At 50.5% G+C, this 17,601-nt stretch overlaps 1 protein-coding gene across 2 annotated transcripts in view; it reads left to right on the plus strand.

Moving 5' to 3' along the window:
* The window catches only part of DHX38 (DEAH-box helicase 38), a 1,070,683-nt gene that overhangs the window by 82,236 nt on the left and 970,846 nt on the right, over positions 1 to 17,601 (plus strand). For both annotated transcript variants that reach the window (XM_086945550.1, XM_086945552.1), the window contains exon 2: positions 1,718 to 2,071. In XM_086945550.1, the coding sequence (XP_086801676.1) occupies positions 1,755 to 2,071 (317 nt within the window). In that variant the 5' untranslated portion in view covers positions 1,718 to 1,754. The remainder of the gene's footprint in view (positions 1 to 1,717; positions 2,072 to 17,601) is intronic.

Genomic DNA, 17,601 nt, shown 5'->3' on the forward strand with positions numbered 1-17,601 from the left:
TATACCTCTGGGGTTTGTGGACTCTATACACTGTACCTTAATCTGGTCCAGTATATATAGAGCCACTTTATCAGAGCCATTCAATTGAAACTGTAATTAGGGATCCTTTTAACTATACTCCTCCCAAAAATCCAGAAACAGTCTAATCTCCATCCCATATGTAGTCATAATCTCCCCTGCTGGAGTTCGTTCTGCTGGATATGGCTGTACTTCATCTACATAATGTTTATTTTTACCACATTTATTACAACTACCCATTTTTCTCACTACTTCTAGAAGATAATTATTTTAGTACGGTAATGTTGAATCTTCTTTTCCACAATGCAAATGCTTTCTGTCACACTATCAGCCGCTAAAAATCAACATTTGGCATTTTCACATATTATTTTAGTGCAGTAATGGTGAATCTTTTTTGTCAAATGCTGCACACCACTGGCCACTGAAAATCAACATCATGTCGAACTTTCACATTCCCAATTACAACACACTATACTGTCCCTATGGCCATATTTATCATTGGACACCTCTCATATAATTTAAATATTCACATCCATGGTACTTCTTACCAGGTCTCGACAACTGTGTTACCTCTTGAGTTATTTTGGTCTAGCCAAGTTAACCTTGTGTCTCTGGGTACTGGTGATAGATACCCTCAGACTGTGACCGCAGGAAACTCCATCCCCTCTGTGAGTACCTACTCCAAAGACATTCGGTTCTCCAACAGACCACTTGTCAGCGGCTCCTTCTGGTATTTCTGGATTAACTTGGTGGATCTTCGACAAGCCCCCAGTCTGTGAATGCACAAATCAGGTAAACTTGTCTGTTAATAAGAGACAGCAATCAAACAGTTGTGGAGATATATTTATTTAAGCTTAAGCTTGAGAGGTACAAAGCAGTCGACATCCAAGTATGCTCTGCCAGACCTAGCTGACCCAATCTTTTTATACCAATTGAACTTCATTGACCTGAACTGAAATGGCTGTCAGATGTGTGCCAATAACAGATTTTGTAAGTTAAGCTTAAACCAAACACTAATGGGAATCTTATCAAAGCATGAATACATTCTCACAGTGCTAAGGACTGGTGCAATTTCGACATCTGCAGTTTATCGACCTTTCAGATCTATCTGATATTTCAGTTATTGAAAACAAAAGTGAAACTAAGCAGAATAAACGGTTCAGGACTTTTACACTCCTTGGCCTTAGTGCAAAAGCCATGGTTTGTACAGCTGCACGGCTCATGAAGACCGCGTGAAATCCTTGCATGATAGAACAGTTGCTCGATTTCACATTTCTGATCCTACAATAGTCTCTTTTAAATCATTGACTATGAAGATCAATGTTTAGCAGTGCATTTGATTTGATCTGAATTTGGAGAGTATGTTGACATCGATGTAGGATTTCAATTGATTTATATTGACATTGATGGGCTTGTGGGACAGTCATTGGTTTTGGTCTGTTGTGTACACCATTTACTCATTGTGTTTTAGCATTCGTAGTGTGTGCAGTTAAGTTGTTTTTTACAGTGTACACACCAGATTTGCTTAGTACCACCAGTATGAATTTGGAACATAATTGACCTCAGTGGTAAACTTTAAACAACATTCTCCTTACTGGAATTCAAGCCTAGAAACCTAGTCGTGTGCCCTGCTGTTGCGTTTTCCAATTGAGCTGCTTTGTTTGCTAGTATTCCAAATTTGTGTATTTTTGTTTTCCAGCGGTTTGCCACAGTGAAGTCTTCCACAGGGAAACATCATGGACGATGATGCCTCTCTCCATCGCCTTGAAGGCATTAATGCAGAGGAGCAGGTTGGAGGTCTGGTCATCAAAAAGAAATGTGCATCTGTTGAGCAGCATGTGTTTAAAACTCCTGCTCCTCGGACTTCCCTACTAGGGTTGGATATACTGGCCGCTCAGAAGAGAAAGGAGCGTGAGCAAAAGGAAGAGGAGACCCAGGAAGAGAAAAAGAAGTCAAAAGTGTCCTCTTTCAAGGACTGGGAGGAGGGCAAAGAGGATCAGGGGACAGAGGAAGACTCTATAGACAAGTCCAACAGAAGCAGCAAAAAGGATCGGTAAGGCAAGAGAGTCTCCATTTCCTGGTTTCCTTATTTTGAATCCTTTTCCGAAATGTGTTTTACTGTGGCTGTGTAGGAAGGAAGATAAATCAATAATTAAAAGTAGAACACGTGTAAAAGCTTTAAAGTATGGGTCTCCAACCTTTCTGTAATGAGCTACTTCTGATCAGTGAAAAATGTGAGCTTACTGAAGGCCAAGTAACTTGCGCATTCTTACCAGGCACCACTTCGCCAAGCTTCATTGACTTTAAACCTAATGTCCATGGAGCCCGCTACTACGGGTTGGACAAAATATTGTGACTAGTGGTACTGCGATAGGGATGCCATGTGCGTCCGTGAGTGCATGGTTCTTGGGGATACATGAACATGTGTGAATGAATTGGATATATGTGTATGGGTGACGGAGAGCCTGTGTTGTGTGTGCTTGTGGCACAGGACATAGCTTTCAGCAAATGTGCCACCATTACATTTACAATTTCAAGCGCGGAAAAATGTTCTGCGAAAATGTTCATAATAAAGAAAAATTTTCAGCACTTGATGAACCATTTTTCACCACTTTAAATTTCTCCCATTTAAAAAGAAAAATGGCAGTATTTTCTCAATTATATGAATGACTGCTTTTCTACCAGCCACTGGGAGCGAGATGCAGTGTGTATTGAAATGGGAGAAAATTCAACTAAATCATTAATTTTGTTTATGTGCATTACATAAAACTCATCATTTTAATTTTCTCCCATGTCCTTGTCTTTACAAACATCAGACATTTTACTCCCAGTGGCCTCTAAATATATAGCCATATTTCTTATAGGAAAATACAGTCATTTATATAAATGTGAAGAATTATATGTAAAGAACCCTGCTTCATAAAACATTAGTACTTAATTATCTTAATCAAATGAGAGACAAACATTAAGACAACAATAAGACAATGTTTTATAGAAACGTTTTTCTACACTTCAATTTTCTACCATTTAAAAAAAAAAATTGACTGTATTTTTCAGTTACAAATATGTCACTGTGTCTACCAGACACTGGGAGCAAGATGCCTGCTGTTTGTAAATGGGACACTTTGAAAAGGGAGAAAATTAAAATGAAGAGTTAACTTAATCCAAGAGCCAGACGTTTGGTAGGACAAAAGCAAGACTGAAGCAACCACAGTGGATTTACAAGAATTGTCTTGCCATCCTGTTATCTCCCCCATTTCAAGTGTGCCCCAAGGGTTCTATGTAGCTCCACTAGACCTGTCAAGTAGGATTTAACATTCAAGCAGGTTTTGACACTGTAGTGTCAAAAAGTACGCCCCAACCTCCACTACCTTATCTTGTGGGGGATACAGAAACGTCCTCGCTGACCATTCAGGTCAGCCTTTTGTTATAGGTTTTTTTTTTACACCAATTTGCTTCTGTTTAAGTCTAATTACTGACTGGGAGAAGCTAGAGGGTCTATGCAAATTGACCTCCAGGAACTTCAGGCGGGGAAAATGTAACTTTCTGAAAGTTGCTTTTCCTAAATATTTAATTTTTATTTTTGATTTTATTACATTTTCATTAAGAAGGCGCTACAGCAAAGTACATTGATAGCGTGCATATCCATTGGGACAGAGATTAGGGTATGTTTATCAGGCATATTCTCTAATAGAGTTTATTATGATATTGTTGAGGGTGCGATTCTCACATTAAAATGTCCCGATATCAATGTACCATGTTTCCACCCCGGTCGAACCACAGGGTGCCTAAAAACAGGGGAGGAGAAGGAAGAAGGCAGAGAAGGGGAGGGGTTTTCTCTCTGGCTATAAGGTAAGATATGTGCGAGCTGTACCAGCATGTCCAGCACCATCGCAGATGGGTTGGCAGTGCCCCCACATTCCCTACTCATCCGCAGTAGGTGCTATGGTTTGGTCTAGGGCGGGAGATCTAAGGTAACTCTGCAGCGCTTCCCATATATCCTGAGGGCGTGCCCATGCAGGCATTAGTTCCCAAGATTGCTATAGCCGATTGTGGGCGAATGCTGCATCCTTGAGCCAGTCATTCATAAGTGGGCTTCGCCTTCGGCCCTAGCACATTGCAACTTGTCGCTTCGCTAACAGTAAGGGCAAAGCCGCCAGTTTGCTAGTCTCCACAGGCACCTGCGCGCATATCAGAATAAAGCAGTCAAAGGGGAGCATTCAAACCTGCATTCTAGCACGGCCTCAAGCATATAAAAAATACACCCCCAGTATCTTGCGATGTCCGGGCAGGCCAAGTGCAGAAAGACGTCTCCAGTGCCCCGCACCCCACGCAGTGCGCATCCTCACTCAGGCCAGCACTATGCAACCACACAGGAGTCCTATACAGTCTATGAATGAACTTGAAATGAATTAGCCTTAGTCTGTAGTTAGATTACATCTCCCTTGTCTGCGCGCAGCAGTATGACCAGGCACCCTCCACAAAGGGGACTCCCAGTATCTCCTCCTACTCGCACTCTGGTGGGGGGACACTTACCAGTGACACATGCTGCATACCGGAGTAGAGCTGAGTGATGAGTTTACTTGGTGAGTGGTTCACCAGGAACTCTTCCAACACCTGGAACGTTGGTGGCGCTATTGGGAAGGAGTCCAAGAGTGTGTGCAGCGTTGCTCTAAGCTGGTAATATGTCATTCTGTCAAGCAGTCCTGAGCTCTCAAGTGTGCTGTCTGTGTAAAGGTACTGTCTCGAAACATCTGCCCCATCGCGTGGAGCCAAAGCTTCCATAATCTTTGGCATAACCCGGTCTCTGTAGTGAAGGGTAGTGCAGGGTGTCTTGGGAGTGATATCGAGGGGGCAAATAGTGTCTCTAGGCGCACCCTGCGTCTAAATTCCTGCCACACCCATACTGTGCAACCAACCGTATTCACCTCTGGGCACGGCCAAGTCTGCCTTTCCCAAATATATATTAATAACATCCATCTTCTCCATTGATTTGGATTCTTTATAATTATTATTATCGTTTTTAAAATTATTTTGTAGCTAGTCCCATTCCTCAGATACATTGTTAGCATTTTAATCTGTGCTATGGTTTTCTTCATGGGACAGCTAGGTCTTCCACAGTAAAAATAGATTTTGGTTGCTAGTTACTGTAAGTACATGTTAACATCAAATTTCCACATATCCTACTTGTAAAAGCCAAGCAACCTGCCTGGTGGGCTATAAGTCTTACATAGGGGTGAATCATTAATATTTAAAGCGAGGTTTTTACATGTCAGTTTATTTTGACGCATTGAACTGCAGGGTTTCCACTGCTACAGTCAGGGTACAATGGGTAGGCCTGAAGCCATGTTTACACTGTCACTGTAGTGGATGACACAATAGGTGATGCAGTCCACTAGTGGCATTTAACTTCTAGGCCCCTGGTGTATTTTGTACCATCTACTATGGACTATTTAAATATGCCAATTCAACCATGTAAAAAAGGGTAGCACAGGCAATTTACTACTGTATAGCGGGGTAAAATGCCCGGACTCCTAAAGCCAGCAAAAATATAGGGTCCAGCAAAAGGCTTAAAATCCGAGGTGACCTCACAGAAAAAATGATTTCTTAAACAAACCATCCATGTTTATTTATGTATCCTGAGAATTCTTTGTTGCTTGAAATTTCACATAAATAAAAAGATGCACTTTTGACTGCAAAGCTCATCTTTGTATTGGGCAGCAACAATGGTGTTGCACCTTGTGGCACAGCGCTGCTAATCATGATCTTATGTGTATATTACAAGAACATTTCAGGTTGAAGCTTAGATAGAGTTCTTTGAACATGCTTCTAAGACTCACCCCATCCCAGGCACTGGTTACTTCGTGTCATCCCCCTTTCCGCTATTAATTCTGGAAAGTGATATTCTAATTTTTGATTAGTCCATATTAATGTTTCCTCTTTATGGGCTCCATTGTTTCACTAGGTGTATTAATGCGCCCATGGATTGCTTCACACAGTTTGTGCTCCGCTCATTGCCTTCTCCCATGCACGATCTGGCGTGAGTTCTTCTCAGAAGAGGTTCTGCAGGCAATAGCACCAGGATCGCGTGATCTGCAGATGCGCTGCCCAGAGCTCCAGTGTCTCCCAGCTGGGTTTGCACAGACCCTGGCATGATCTAGTTTTGTTGGGTTGCTGTCTATGGGTCTCTACGTTGCAGGGCAAAGTTTCCCTGAGGGTGCCTTCCTCCGCATCCTAGTTCCATCTGCTTGCATTACCATGAGAAGTGTGGACAGAGTGAGAGGAGGCAAGTGGCCTGTGAAGCTTGTAGCATGTAGGTAATGAGTATCAAAAGTGCATCTCTTTCAACCAAACGTGATACATATGTGGTGTGCATCTTAGTGCAACCGTTCCCTTCGACCCAAACATTGAAGATCACAGATGGATACCTTTTGCAGTTGTACACTGTTGTCTTTGAGGGAGGGTGGGGGTTGGGGGGGGGGGGTTCATGTGTTGATGTCAAACGGAAATTCCAGCCTTCAGGTGCCTAGTTGTTTACCTGCTGCTGCTTGTGCCACTGTCTTTTCTTTATCGTATGGAAACAAACATTTTTGGCAAAATGGAAGTGAAAAGTTGTAAGAGAAAAACAGATAGCAACTAGATACATCCTTTCCTGCTGCTGGACTCTTTATACTCCACTAACCAAGATGGCTTACTGCCTGTTTCTCTTTTGTTTATTATTTTCTAAGTCTCTCCTTTGCTGTTTGTGTCATGCTCTTCCTTATTTTCTGTTGCTACACTGGGGTGTTCTCTCCTGACTCTCTTTTTTAGGTTTCACATGCGCTGGTGAAATCGTCTGTATTAAATATATCTTAAAAGGGTCTTACATCCTGCCCCCTCGCTTTTATTGCTTTTCATTTTTTCCTGTGCTTGTCACTTACTTTTCCTCCATTTCTATTGGCCGCATTACACTGTTTCCTCGTATTGTTCCTCTCCAGTGCTTCTCTTAAAAGAGTCCCTGTACCGAAGTACTGTTTCCATCTGTTTTTTGGTGCACTTTAAAAAATGTTTTCCCTTCACAGCACTTGCACTGTGCTTTTTCACCTAATCTCCCCTGCACAGTGCATTGACATAATCGTTTCCCCTTGGCTGCACACATTTGAAGTGTGCACGTTGGCTCAGCTTTTATTTTTGTTCATTTGTTATTTCACGAGGCTTGGAACGATTTGTGTTCCAAGTCTCGCTTTCAGCCCTGAGCGCCGCCCTCCGCAAATCCTCAAAAAGTTGATTTATTTAGATGGGCCTTGGTAAAGGTGACAGCCCCCTTGGTTAGCGGAGTGCTGCGGGTGACACGGGCACTGAAGGGGCCTGTTTATTGCTGTCGCCTGCTGAGTATCTCTGGTAAGAGGGTTGGGCTGCGTGGAGAATTTCTTTCCCTTTTTCTGTTCCTCTGTATGGCAACTAACTAATATAAGAGCTGCCACTCCCAGACAGCACATTTTGAGTAGTAGCTAGTCCCATTGCAACATACCCAATCCATCCGGTCAGAAAAGCATGCATAACCGAAGAGCAGCCCATCATAAAGATCCTCCCCACCCTCAAAATATGGTCTTTTTCCTCTAAGCAACACCAAAGAAAGCTGAGCAGCCTTAGACAGAACCTTAGTGGCATAGCGATTTAAAAAAAAGAAGAAAAAAAAAGTCTGCAAGCAATGCCACCCTCACGAGAGACTTCGGCAAAGAACACCTCTTAGGAGGCACCTCCCATACCAGAATATCTGTTGAAGAATACACTTCCTACCTGACAAGTTTTCATTTAGCTTACGTGTGACATTTCCATGTTTTAGGATGGCTGTGTGACACAGTGAATGACACACGGTCACTAATGCAGGACGTTTATCTCGCCGAAATTAGAACATTTAAAGGAATTACATTTTTCTGGAATAAAATTGTCCAAAACTGCTTTTATTCCCGTCCCCCTTTTTTGGAGCACAGTGTACTACAACTTTAGTCTAAGAACACTATAAAGAGTCCCAGGCTATTGCTAAATTCACACAAATGCAAACAAAGTACACATTAACACTGTAAACTAACACCGAGTATATGCACCTGCCCGTCTCGTACAAGTGTCGGCCCTTTTTAGCTTTCTCCTGTAGACTTGGGCTGTGCTTGTAAAATCTTTTGTATTAAATATGGAGTTTCTTTAACTTTTGTATTGCACAACTGCTCATCAACTTAGAACTTACAAAAAAAATAATTATTAATCACATAGGCGAAATCCAATGCATTTTCAATGCCTGTGAAATCTTGCTAGTTGTCAGCTTTTAGCTGTCAGTTGTCGAATGACCTCTTGTGGACCATACCAAAAACTAATGGGTTTGAAGCCAGTCCATGTTGTTTCCATTGAATGGCTTTTTTGTCCGTCTCATTTACTGACTTGCTGCTTCGATTGGCTTTCCTTCCTTTTCTTGTGTTTGGCCCTCCTCTGGAGCAAAGTATGTTTGCCATGCTTTTGAGTAGTTGCCTTCTATCCTTCCACTGCTTACATTCAGGGAAAAGCACGTCATGAGAGTGCATGTGTCTTATTTCTCTCTCCCTCATGCGCTGCTTCCTCCTTCCCACACCCCGAGTGCATCCACTGTTTATCCCTCCTTGGCTTCCCCTTACACCCATAACAGCTGCCATTTGCTTCTGGACCTCTCCTTTTTCAATAAAAGCACTTTAATGTAAGTAAAAATTAATTTTTTTTAATGTACTACTCCAAATTGCGCCTGTTATTTTGTATGCGCACACATGGTTGGTGACACATGCATGCACATAAGTACCCACGCATGGATGCATATATGTAATGGGGGGCGTGGCTAAGCACGCAATGGCGGAGGACGTGCTTGGGTAGAGCTCCGTGAAAAGCTCCCCTTCCCCGAGCCTATTCTCCGCCAAAGTACACTGAAACCGCCGGAAATTGCAGGCGGACACCCGCGGAGGTCATCTCGACAGCCTGGCTGACTTTTGACCCGAGGCTCCATCGGGCCAGACCCCGGCCTGTCCTACAACCCTCCTGCGGGCCTGGGGGCCTCCCGGCCGGCAGTGAAGCTACGAGAGACCGGGGCTTGGGCCCGGCGTGTAGGCCCCGGCCCCCACTCCCTGAGGGCCGCCGGCGGACTGACGCTGCACCGAGAGTGACCACCGGGGGTTCGGCGGAGGCCAGCCTCGCCACTACCGATGCGACCAGCGGACCACGACGGCCTGGCATTCGCGCCGCAGCCCCTGTGAGACAGCCTGGGAGCGCGACCTGACCCGGTGAGGAGGGGGAAGAGTCGGGCGGCCCCTGGGGCGCTGCGCAACATCAGGCGCTGCCCGGGGAGCCGCGGGCACACAGGCAGGCACGGAGTGACCGGGACGGAGAGGCCGCCCACAACCCGCCACCGCGCCCGACCCGCACTCCCCGAGGGCCGCCGCTCAGAAAGCGACCGCCAAGGACCCGGCGGAGGCGCAGCCTGCAGCTACTGCCCTGACAAGAGGACGACGAGGGCACAACACCCACGCCGCAAACCCAGCGAGACGGCCGCCGGCGCGCCTGAGGCGACCGAGGAGCGAGAACCGACCTGGTGAGGAGGGGGAGAGTCGGGCGACCCCTGGGACGCCACACAACACCTGGCGCCACCCGGGGGGTCACGGACACAAGAGCGGAGTCGGAGGGACCGGGGCGGAGGGGCCAACTACTACTCGCCAGCACGGGCCGGTGCCCCCGGCCAGGCCTGCAATCATCGGCTGGTGACACAGCGACCGTCCCCCCCCTCCCCCCCCCACCCGCAGTGAGGGCGCCTGAAGAGACAATTGCGGACTACCCCCCCCCCCCCTCCGCACGGACACACGCGCAGGGGGATAACGGGCCAGGGAGGAGAGACCCGCCACACGCGAGATACCCGGACCCCTGGGACGCCCACTACACTGGGGGCTGCGTGGCGGAGCGGGGCCACAGAGGAGGGAACCACCGGACCCCCCTCCCCCCCCCCCTGCGGAGACACCGGCCACGACCGGGGGGGAACCCCGGACCCACGGACCTCCAACCCAGGCGGGAGGTGATCCCAGAGGTGCTAAACAGAGGTGCTAACAGAGTGGCGGAGACAATAACTTTGCTAGAAGAGCGCCCTCACACATGTCAGGAGGGGCGCGGACCCGCACCAGGACTGGTGGGGCCCCGTAGAAAGGAAAAGCGAACAAGCAGCTCGACAAAATGGCTGCCGACCAATTGGCCACGAGACTGGACAGCGTGCTGGCGGCCGTCGAGCGAATGGAACAATCGCTACAACAGACCAGGACCTCCCTGGAGTCCAAGATAGACGGCGTGGCTGTGGACCTGACCCTCCTGCGAGACGACCACAGGAAGTTGTCCGACCGAACCAAGGTCCTGGAAGGCGCAGTGAAGGAGATCGAGCCCAAAGTCACCCAAACGGACAGGCACGTGCAGGACCTCCTGAACAGAGTAGAATTCCTGGAAGATAGGGCCGAAGATGCGGAAGGGAGGGCGAGACGCAACAACGTCAGGCTCGTAGGGGTCCCGGAAAAATGGGAAGGGGACCACCCAGCCCAACATGTGGAAGACTGGCTACGGACACTGTTGCCTGAAGGCACGCTGTCGCCCCACTTTGTCGTGGAACGCGCGCACCGAGTGCCGACCAGGCCCTACGCGACCGGCGCCAACCCGAGGCCGCTACTCTTCAGGATACTAAACTACAGGGACCGTGACACTGTGCTGCGGGAAACGAGGAAGATGGGTGAAATCCGCATAGACAATGCGGCGATCATGTTTTTCCCCGACTACACCATCCAGGTGCAACGCCAGAGACACGACTTCCTGGAAGTAAAGAGGAGGCTACGCACTGCAGGCCTCAAATACTCCCTGCTTTTCCCCGCAAAGCTGAGAGTGGTGGCGGGGGACAACACGTACTTCTTCGGGACCCCCGGGGAGGTCAGCGAGTGGCTGGACGGAGGCACGGACGCAGCACCCAAGCACCATCGTGGGGGCGAGGCAAGGCCCAGGCGGCGCGGCCCACGACACCGCCGGAGACACGGAACTCAACAGTCCCAACGGGCAGAAGAAGGGTCGCGACACTCTCCCCCGTTGGATCAGATGCTCCAGGAACAACGAGATGCGCTGCGGAAAGTTTCTCAGCTCAGCAACCCACCCTCCCAGGAATCACACCATGAGGACGGGCAGCAGCCAGCGCCCAGCGATGACGACTAAGCCATCTACGGGATCCCAAACTCACAGATCTCTATGGAATTGCCAGTGGTCACGCCGCAAACCTCAGACCTGATCCACTAACCCCATAGGGGAGGCCAGGAAAATGACCGTACGGGAGGGGGGGAAGCAACAGTGGCCGGCGGGACGCTGAGGCGCAGCCAGCGCCGGGTGCAACTGGGGGTGCGCTCCTCTCCCCCCCCTGACAACGGAATGGACAACGGACCGCAGAAACAGTGAGTACAGCCTAATTAGCGTTGGTGGTTGACGGGGTTGGCGATGGTGGGGTCACCCCTTGACCCGTGCTCATCCTTGGCCGTCTGCTGATGCGGCCTGGAAGAGGAGGGGTGCCCTCCATGACTGAGGCCGAGGGCTCGCACAGAACCGCGACCCTTCCCCCCCCAATGGCCGGGGTCCATGCAGGCGGGGCCCCATGGGACCAGAGCGATGCCGTGCGCCAGTACACAACCGGTGGCCAGCGAACGGCCTGCAAACTGAGGCTCGGGGATGGAACTGGAATCCCTTTAACAGACTTAACTTCCTCTTAGCCTTAATCGTGCTTATGCACACTGCCCCTTAGACTGGAAATGTTGTCCCTCTCAATTGAGATTATGGACGGTGGCCCGTTTCGCCACTGCCCCTTTGGTATTACAGTGGGTCTTGCCCACAGTTGGTTAATGTTGTTTATTGTTTTTCCCCTACCTAATGTCTACCTGAACAATACTGAGTGTACTACGGGGGGTGGGGTTGGGCATGCTGAGGATAGCGATGGGAGAGCCCCTGGTGGAACTGCTGCTGGCACGGGGGACGGGGTGGAGCACACACCGCTAATATGACTTCGATTAAGATATGCACTTGGAATATTAGGGGAATGCACACACCCGCGCGCAGATACCAGATATATTCCTACCTGAAAAGGCAGCAAGTACAGATCGCACTCCTGCAGGAAACACACCTATGCGGGGCGGAAGTGGCTGCACTACGGCGCAGGTGGAGGGGTCAATTGTACGCCACAGAATACTCCTCGTTTGCCCGTGGGACACTACTGTGGGTTAGGCCGGGCACCCCTTTCACGATGTCGGAAGTGCTCACGGACCAGGGGGGGAGATATGTGCTTGTGAGGGGTAGGATGGACGGGCAACCAGTAGTCCTGGCGTCCGTTTACTCTCCGAACACGGACCAGGGAAGCTTCCTGACACACCTATCGGAAAAGTTGGCGCCCTGGCGCGGGGTCCCCTGGGTACTGGGAGGTGACTACAACACAGTGCTAGATCCTGTACTGGACCGCTCGACCCCACCCAGGCCAGATGCTACATCTTTAGGGGCTGCAAAGGCGTTCACGAGATGGGCGACACAGTGGGACCTCAAGGATGCATGGCGCGCGCACAACCCAGACACTAGGGTATACTCATATTACTCGGGGGCACACGCGCTACATGTCCGCCTAGATAGATTCATGGTGACAACGGAAATGCTGCCGCAAATCACTGAGTCACACTATCTCGGTCGTACACATTCAGACCACAACCCACACACGCTGGCAATAGCATGGGAGCGCCCACACCCACCCATCCCCACGTGGCGGCTACAACCCGCCCTCCTACTCGACACCCCCTTCAGAGACGCCCTACAGGCCCGAGTAGCGCAGTACTTCACCGACAACTCGGGCACGGCGTCCTCCCCGAGTGTGGAATGGGACGCCTTCAAAGTGGTGATACGGGGTCACTGCTTGAGCACACAAGGGAGCATACAGAGGAAGCTGGAAGCAGACCTATGCAGGGTGGAGGCGGACCTGCTCCATTGGGAGCGGGAGGCGGTGTCCGGCGCGGGTGACCACCTACGGGAGGCTCGCGAGGAACATGCGGCACTACTAGAAAGACTGAGGCACGTCAACTTCGCGGCCCACTCTGCGCGGGTGCACCAACACGGCGACAAGCCGGGAAGATTACTGGCTTGGCTGGTCAAGCAGGAGTCCCGCACGGAACCGGTTTCCGCTATTCGGACAGCTGAAGGGGAGATCGCGTACACACAAAGTAGGATACACCGGGCATTTGTGGGGCACCACCAAGCCCTATACAAGTCACAGCTGAGGGTCTCTGCGGCTACCATCGCGGATTTCCTTGCTGATATCCAGCTGCCTTCCCTGACGGACGCGCAGCAGGGAGACTTAGGGGGCCCATTTGCCCAGGAGGAAATGCGAGAGGCCATCTTCGCGTTGTCCAACGGCAAGTCTCCCGGCCCCGATGGCCTGCCTGCCGAGTTCTTCAAGGCCTGCTCGGACGTACTGGTCCCAGAGATGCTCAAACTATGTACACATGCGATTGAGGACTCAGCGCTCCCGACCTCGCTTAATGAGGCGAACCTGGTTTCGCTGTTGAAGCCAGGCAGGGATGGCACGTGTATGGGGTCCTACAGGCCTTTAGCCATGTTGAACACGGACTACAAGGTATTCACCTCCCTGCTGGCCCGCCGCCTGACCCTGGAGGTCCCGGCGCTGGTACATGCCGACCAAAACGGGTTCATGCCGGCGAGGAGCACTTCCCGCAACCTGCGACGCCTCTTCCGAGTCCAGGAAGCGGCCACCACACACTGGCCGAGGTCGGGTGGCCTCGTCTTAGACCTAGAGAAGGCCTTCGACTCGGTGGAGTGGCCGTACTTGGGTGCGGTGCTGGACAAACTTGGCGTGGGGGAAGCCTTCATGGACATGGTCGGGCTGCTATACCAGAGACCTAACGTCCGCGTGCGGACGGGCAAGCTACTGTCGGAGACGGTGCGGGTACGCAGGGGCACCAGACAAGGCTGCCCCCTGTCGCCCCTTCTCTTCTCCCTGGCCATAGAACCCCTGGCAGCTCTACTGCGGGACAAGGGAGTGGAATGGGGGATCCCGCTGGCTGACGGGGTGCACACGGTCTCGCTATACGCGGACGACCTATTACTCTATGTGCGAGATCTCACTGCGGTGCCTGCAGCGCTGTCGGACATATTCCGGACCTTTGAAGAGGTGTCGGGCCTCAGGGTCAACTGGACCAAGTCCGGTGTATACGCCTTCAGCCCGGACCTGGAGGAATGCGAGGTACACCTTGGTGGCGCCCGGCTTACCTGGTACCTGACTACGTTCAAGTACCTCGGGCTACAAATCTACAGAGACCCGCAGAATATACTGGAGGGCAACCTGGTGCGCGCCGTGTCCTCGCTGAGGGCCCAGATGAACTTCTGGAAGACCCTGCCATTGAACGTGCCTAGCCGGATTGCCCTGTCTAAAATGATTGCGCTACCGAGACTACTCTATCACTTTGCAAATGTCCCACTGTATGTCCCCACAAGGATCTTCCGCGAACTGGAGTCGATGCTCCGTGGCTTAATCTGGAACACGGGGCGCCCGCGAGTAGCCTTGGCGAAGTTGTACTCCCCGACGGCGGAGGGAGGGCTGGCGGTCCCCAATATGGAATTGTACTACCTGGCAGCCCAGCTGCAGTGGGTTACATACTGGCTCAGCGACACGCACCTGGATGACACCGCCAACGCGGACTACCAATGGACACACCCGCAGGTGTGTGCCCTGTTTCACCCGCTGACCAAAGGTCCTCGCCCTCTGCCCCTTCACATGGCCGTAGCCCGCAAATGCTTCCTTCGCTGCTTGAAGCTGACACAGAACGTCAGGCCATACGGCCCCGCCCTTCCCCTACTGGGTACCCCCCGGAGGAACGGGATGGTGTCACCACGCAACATGGAGCCCTGGGTTGCAGCCGGAGTGGAGACAATGGGAGACCTCTACACGGACGGGGGCCTGCTTCCTTTCGCGGAACTATCAGCGAGTACAGGCCTGCCGGCGGGGCAATTCTTGCTCCATGCGTCAGTGATGAGGACGTACACGGAGTCCTGGGGGGATATCCAGGAGGAGCCACCGCTCCATCACTTGATCCAATACCTACATGTTATGGGCAGAGGCTCACACATTACACACTGGCTGGCACAGGCGCTCCTCATACACACCCAGAGGACCACACAACCGATTAGGGACAAATGGGCGGCCCACCGAGGGAGGGAATGGACAGACAAAGAATGGAAACTGGTCCTAGCCAGCCCTGTGAACGTCCCGCGTAACTCCCGCTTCCGCACTATTCAGCTGTACATACTGCATCAGGCATATCTGTCACCTGACAGAATAAATAAATACTTCGCGACGGATACCGCAGCCTGTCCCAGGTGCGACCTGCGGGACGCCGACATCCTGCACATGCTTTGGAGCTGCCCGACCCTGTCCGCATACTGGGGGGAGGTGACATCGCTCCTGACACACAGCACAGGCCCGGGGCTACCTACCACGTGGGAGGCATGCGTTCTTGGGCTATACAAGAGGACTAAACAAAATAAAACACAAGCCCGGTTCTGGGACCTAGGCCTTATTACGGCCAAACGCCTGCTCACCAGACACTGGAAAAGAAGGGAACCGCCAACCCCCGCACACTGGTACACATCCTTCATTAACTGGGCCAGAGCAGAGGGCACGGCGCTGCGTGGAGAGGAGATAGCAGGTTTGAGACAGTTCCCGGTCGCACACGTCTGGGATGACATCCTAGGATCCCTGCGGGGGGAGGGCGAGGCCAGGGGGCTTACGCAGAGACAACTGAGAGGGGTAGGCGCCCCGCGAGCGGCGACGCCATAGACAGGACTGCGCGCGGCGCCCCCCCCCCCCCCCCAGGTGAGCAACACCGACCCCCGGAACACAGGCCGCGACCACAATTGGACACACACACACACACTGGGGCTCTCCACCACACAATGGCCCGGCCACTGCACTTAGCACTGTAGCCTAGACACAACCCCCACGAGTACACCCCCGACGCCCCCTACACACCCCCACGTTAAACGTTTCGCACTCCTATTCTTACTAGCTGCGTGTATACCCACCATCACACAGCGGCGGACAGGTGCCGCTACTTGAACCCTCGGCAGGGAACGCGGGAGCAGGTGACACCCAAAGTCAGTGCAAATGGGGAGACACATATGTCTAGCCACACACGCCGTACACTGAACCAGCAGTTGGGATGACATTACCGCTCACCGGGCCCGTACCCCACCAGCTTTACAGCTACTCATGCAAGCGAGCCATAGATCCCACATTCCACTGACGCGCCACCAGCGCATACCTCACAAGTTGATGGGACAATGGTGCCGTGCGCGCCGTTGGTACGGGATGCAGCACTGGCACCACAGACACACTGGGACACACCGTAGTGAACAGCCCTGTTTTTATGCTGAGGAGTTAATGGTTGAGTTATAGAAAAATATAAAATGAGACGTCAATTACAGGAATGGTCGTGCAAAAAATGTGAGGAATATGTACAAACTATCGGTGACAAAGCACGCCAGACAACGAACGAGACACTGCATAATGCCTTCCCCTGTACCCTATGCCCCAACAATGCACGGACTACTTGCAGCCGGCCCGCAGGGTTGTAGGCTTTGCTATATGTATTGCATTTTTTCTCACAATAATAAACGTCTTCAAAAAAAAAAAAAAAAAAATGGATGCATATATGTAATGACACTGACTTTTCTGTTTTTCCATACGAAGATGGCCTAACCCCACAAAGGCCACATTGTTTAACAGACAAAAGCAGACATCTTATAAGACTTGAGCCATCTTGGTGTCAGACCATCATATTTTTCATGTCTCTGCCCATATCTGGCTTAATCCTGACACCTTGACCCTCCTTTTGTTGCTCTGTCCTATACTAAAGATGCATTGTTTAGAACACTACACCATTTACAGGGCTTGGGGCTGATATCTATGTTGATGATGGTCATTGTACAACAATAAAATATGACTGGAAAGTATTCTACATTGGAGCATATATTATTCCAAGAAATCGGATGGAGTGACTAGTGTACATTCGTGGTCACTGCTTTGTATCCATCTTGTGTATAAGCTAGCTTTCACATCTTCATTCAGTCTGAGTTTATTTTATTCACTGTGTGAAACTGCCCACCGCACCCAGTTTGCTTGAATCAGCGTATGTTGTTTTCAGTTCGGTGGGAACAAGAGTCTCGGGGTCAAAGGTCCCCAGTTTCCTTTTGGTGTATACTCAATTTTTATATTGATTCTGGGTGAATGAACAAATATATGTCCAGTACACACGGATTATGTACCAAGGACCTCAGCACAAGTACATTTGAAAAGGCAAAACTTGTACCTTTCGCTTCATGTTATTTTCTGCAGAGTATAACCTTTTGTAGTTCAGGCCTCTCCCTGAGTAGTATGGGACATGCCGATCGAAAACTTATTATTATAGAACAGGGGGTGACCCAATTTAGTCAAAGGACCTGGGTATCAAGTATTATAATGAACAAATGGTC

Source organism: Lissotriton vulgaris, chromosome 12 (genome assembly GCF_964263255.1).
Source record: "Lissotriton vulgaris chromosome 12, aLisVul1.2, whole genome shotgun sequence".
Lineage (NCBI taxonomy): Eukaryota > Metazoa > Chordata > Amphibia > Caudata > Salamandridae > Lissotriton > Lissotriton vulgaris.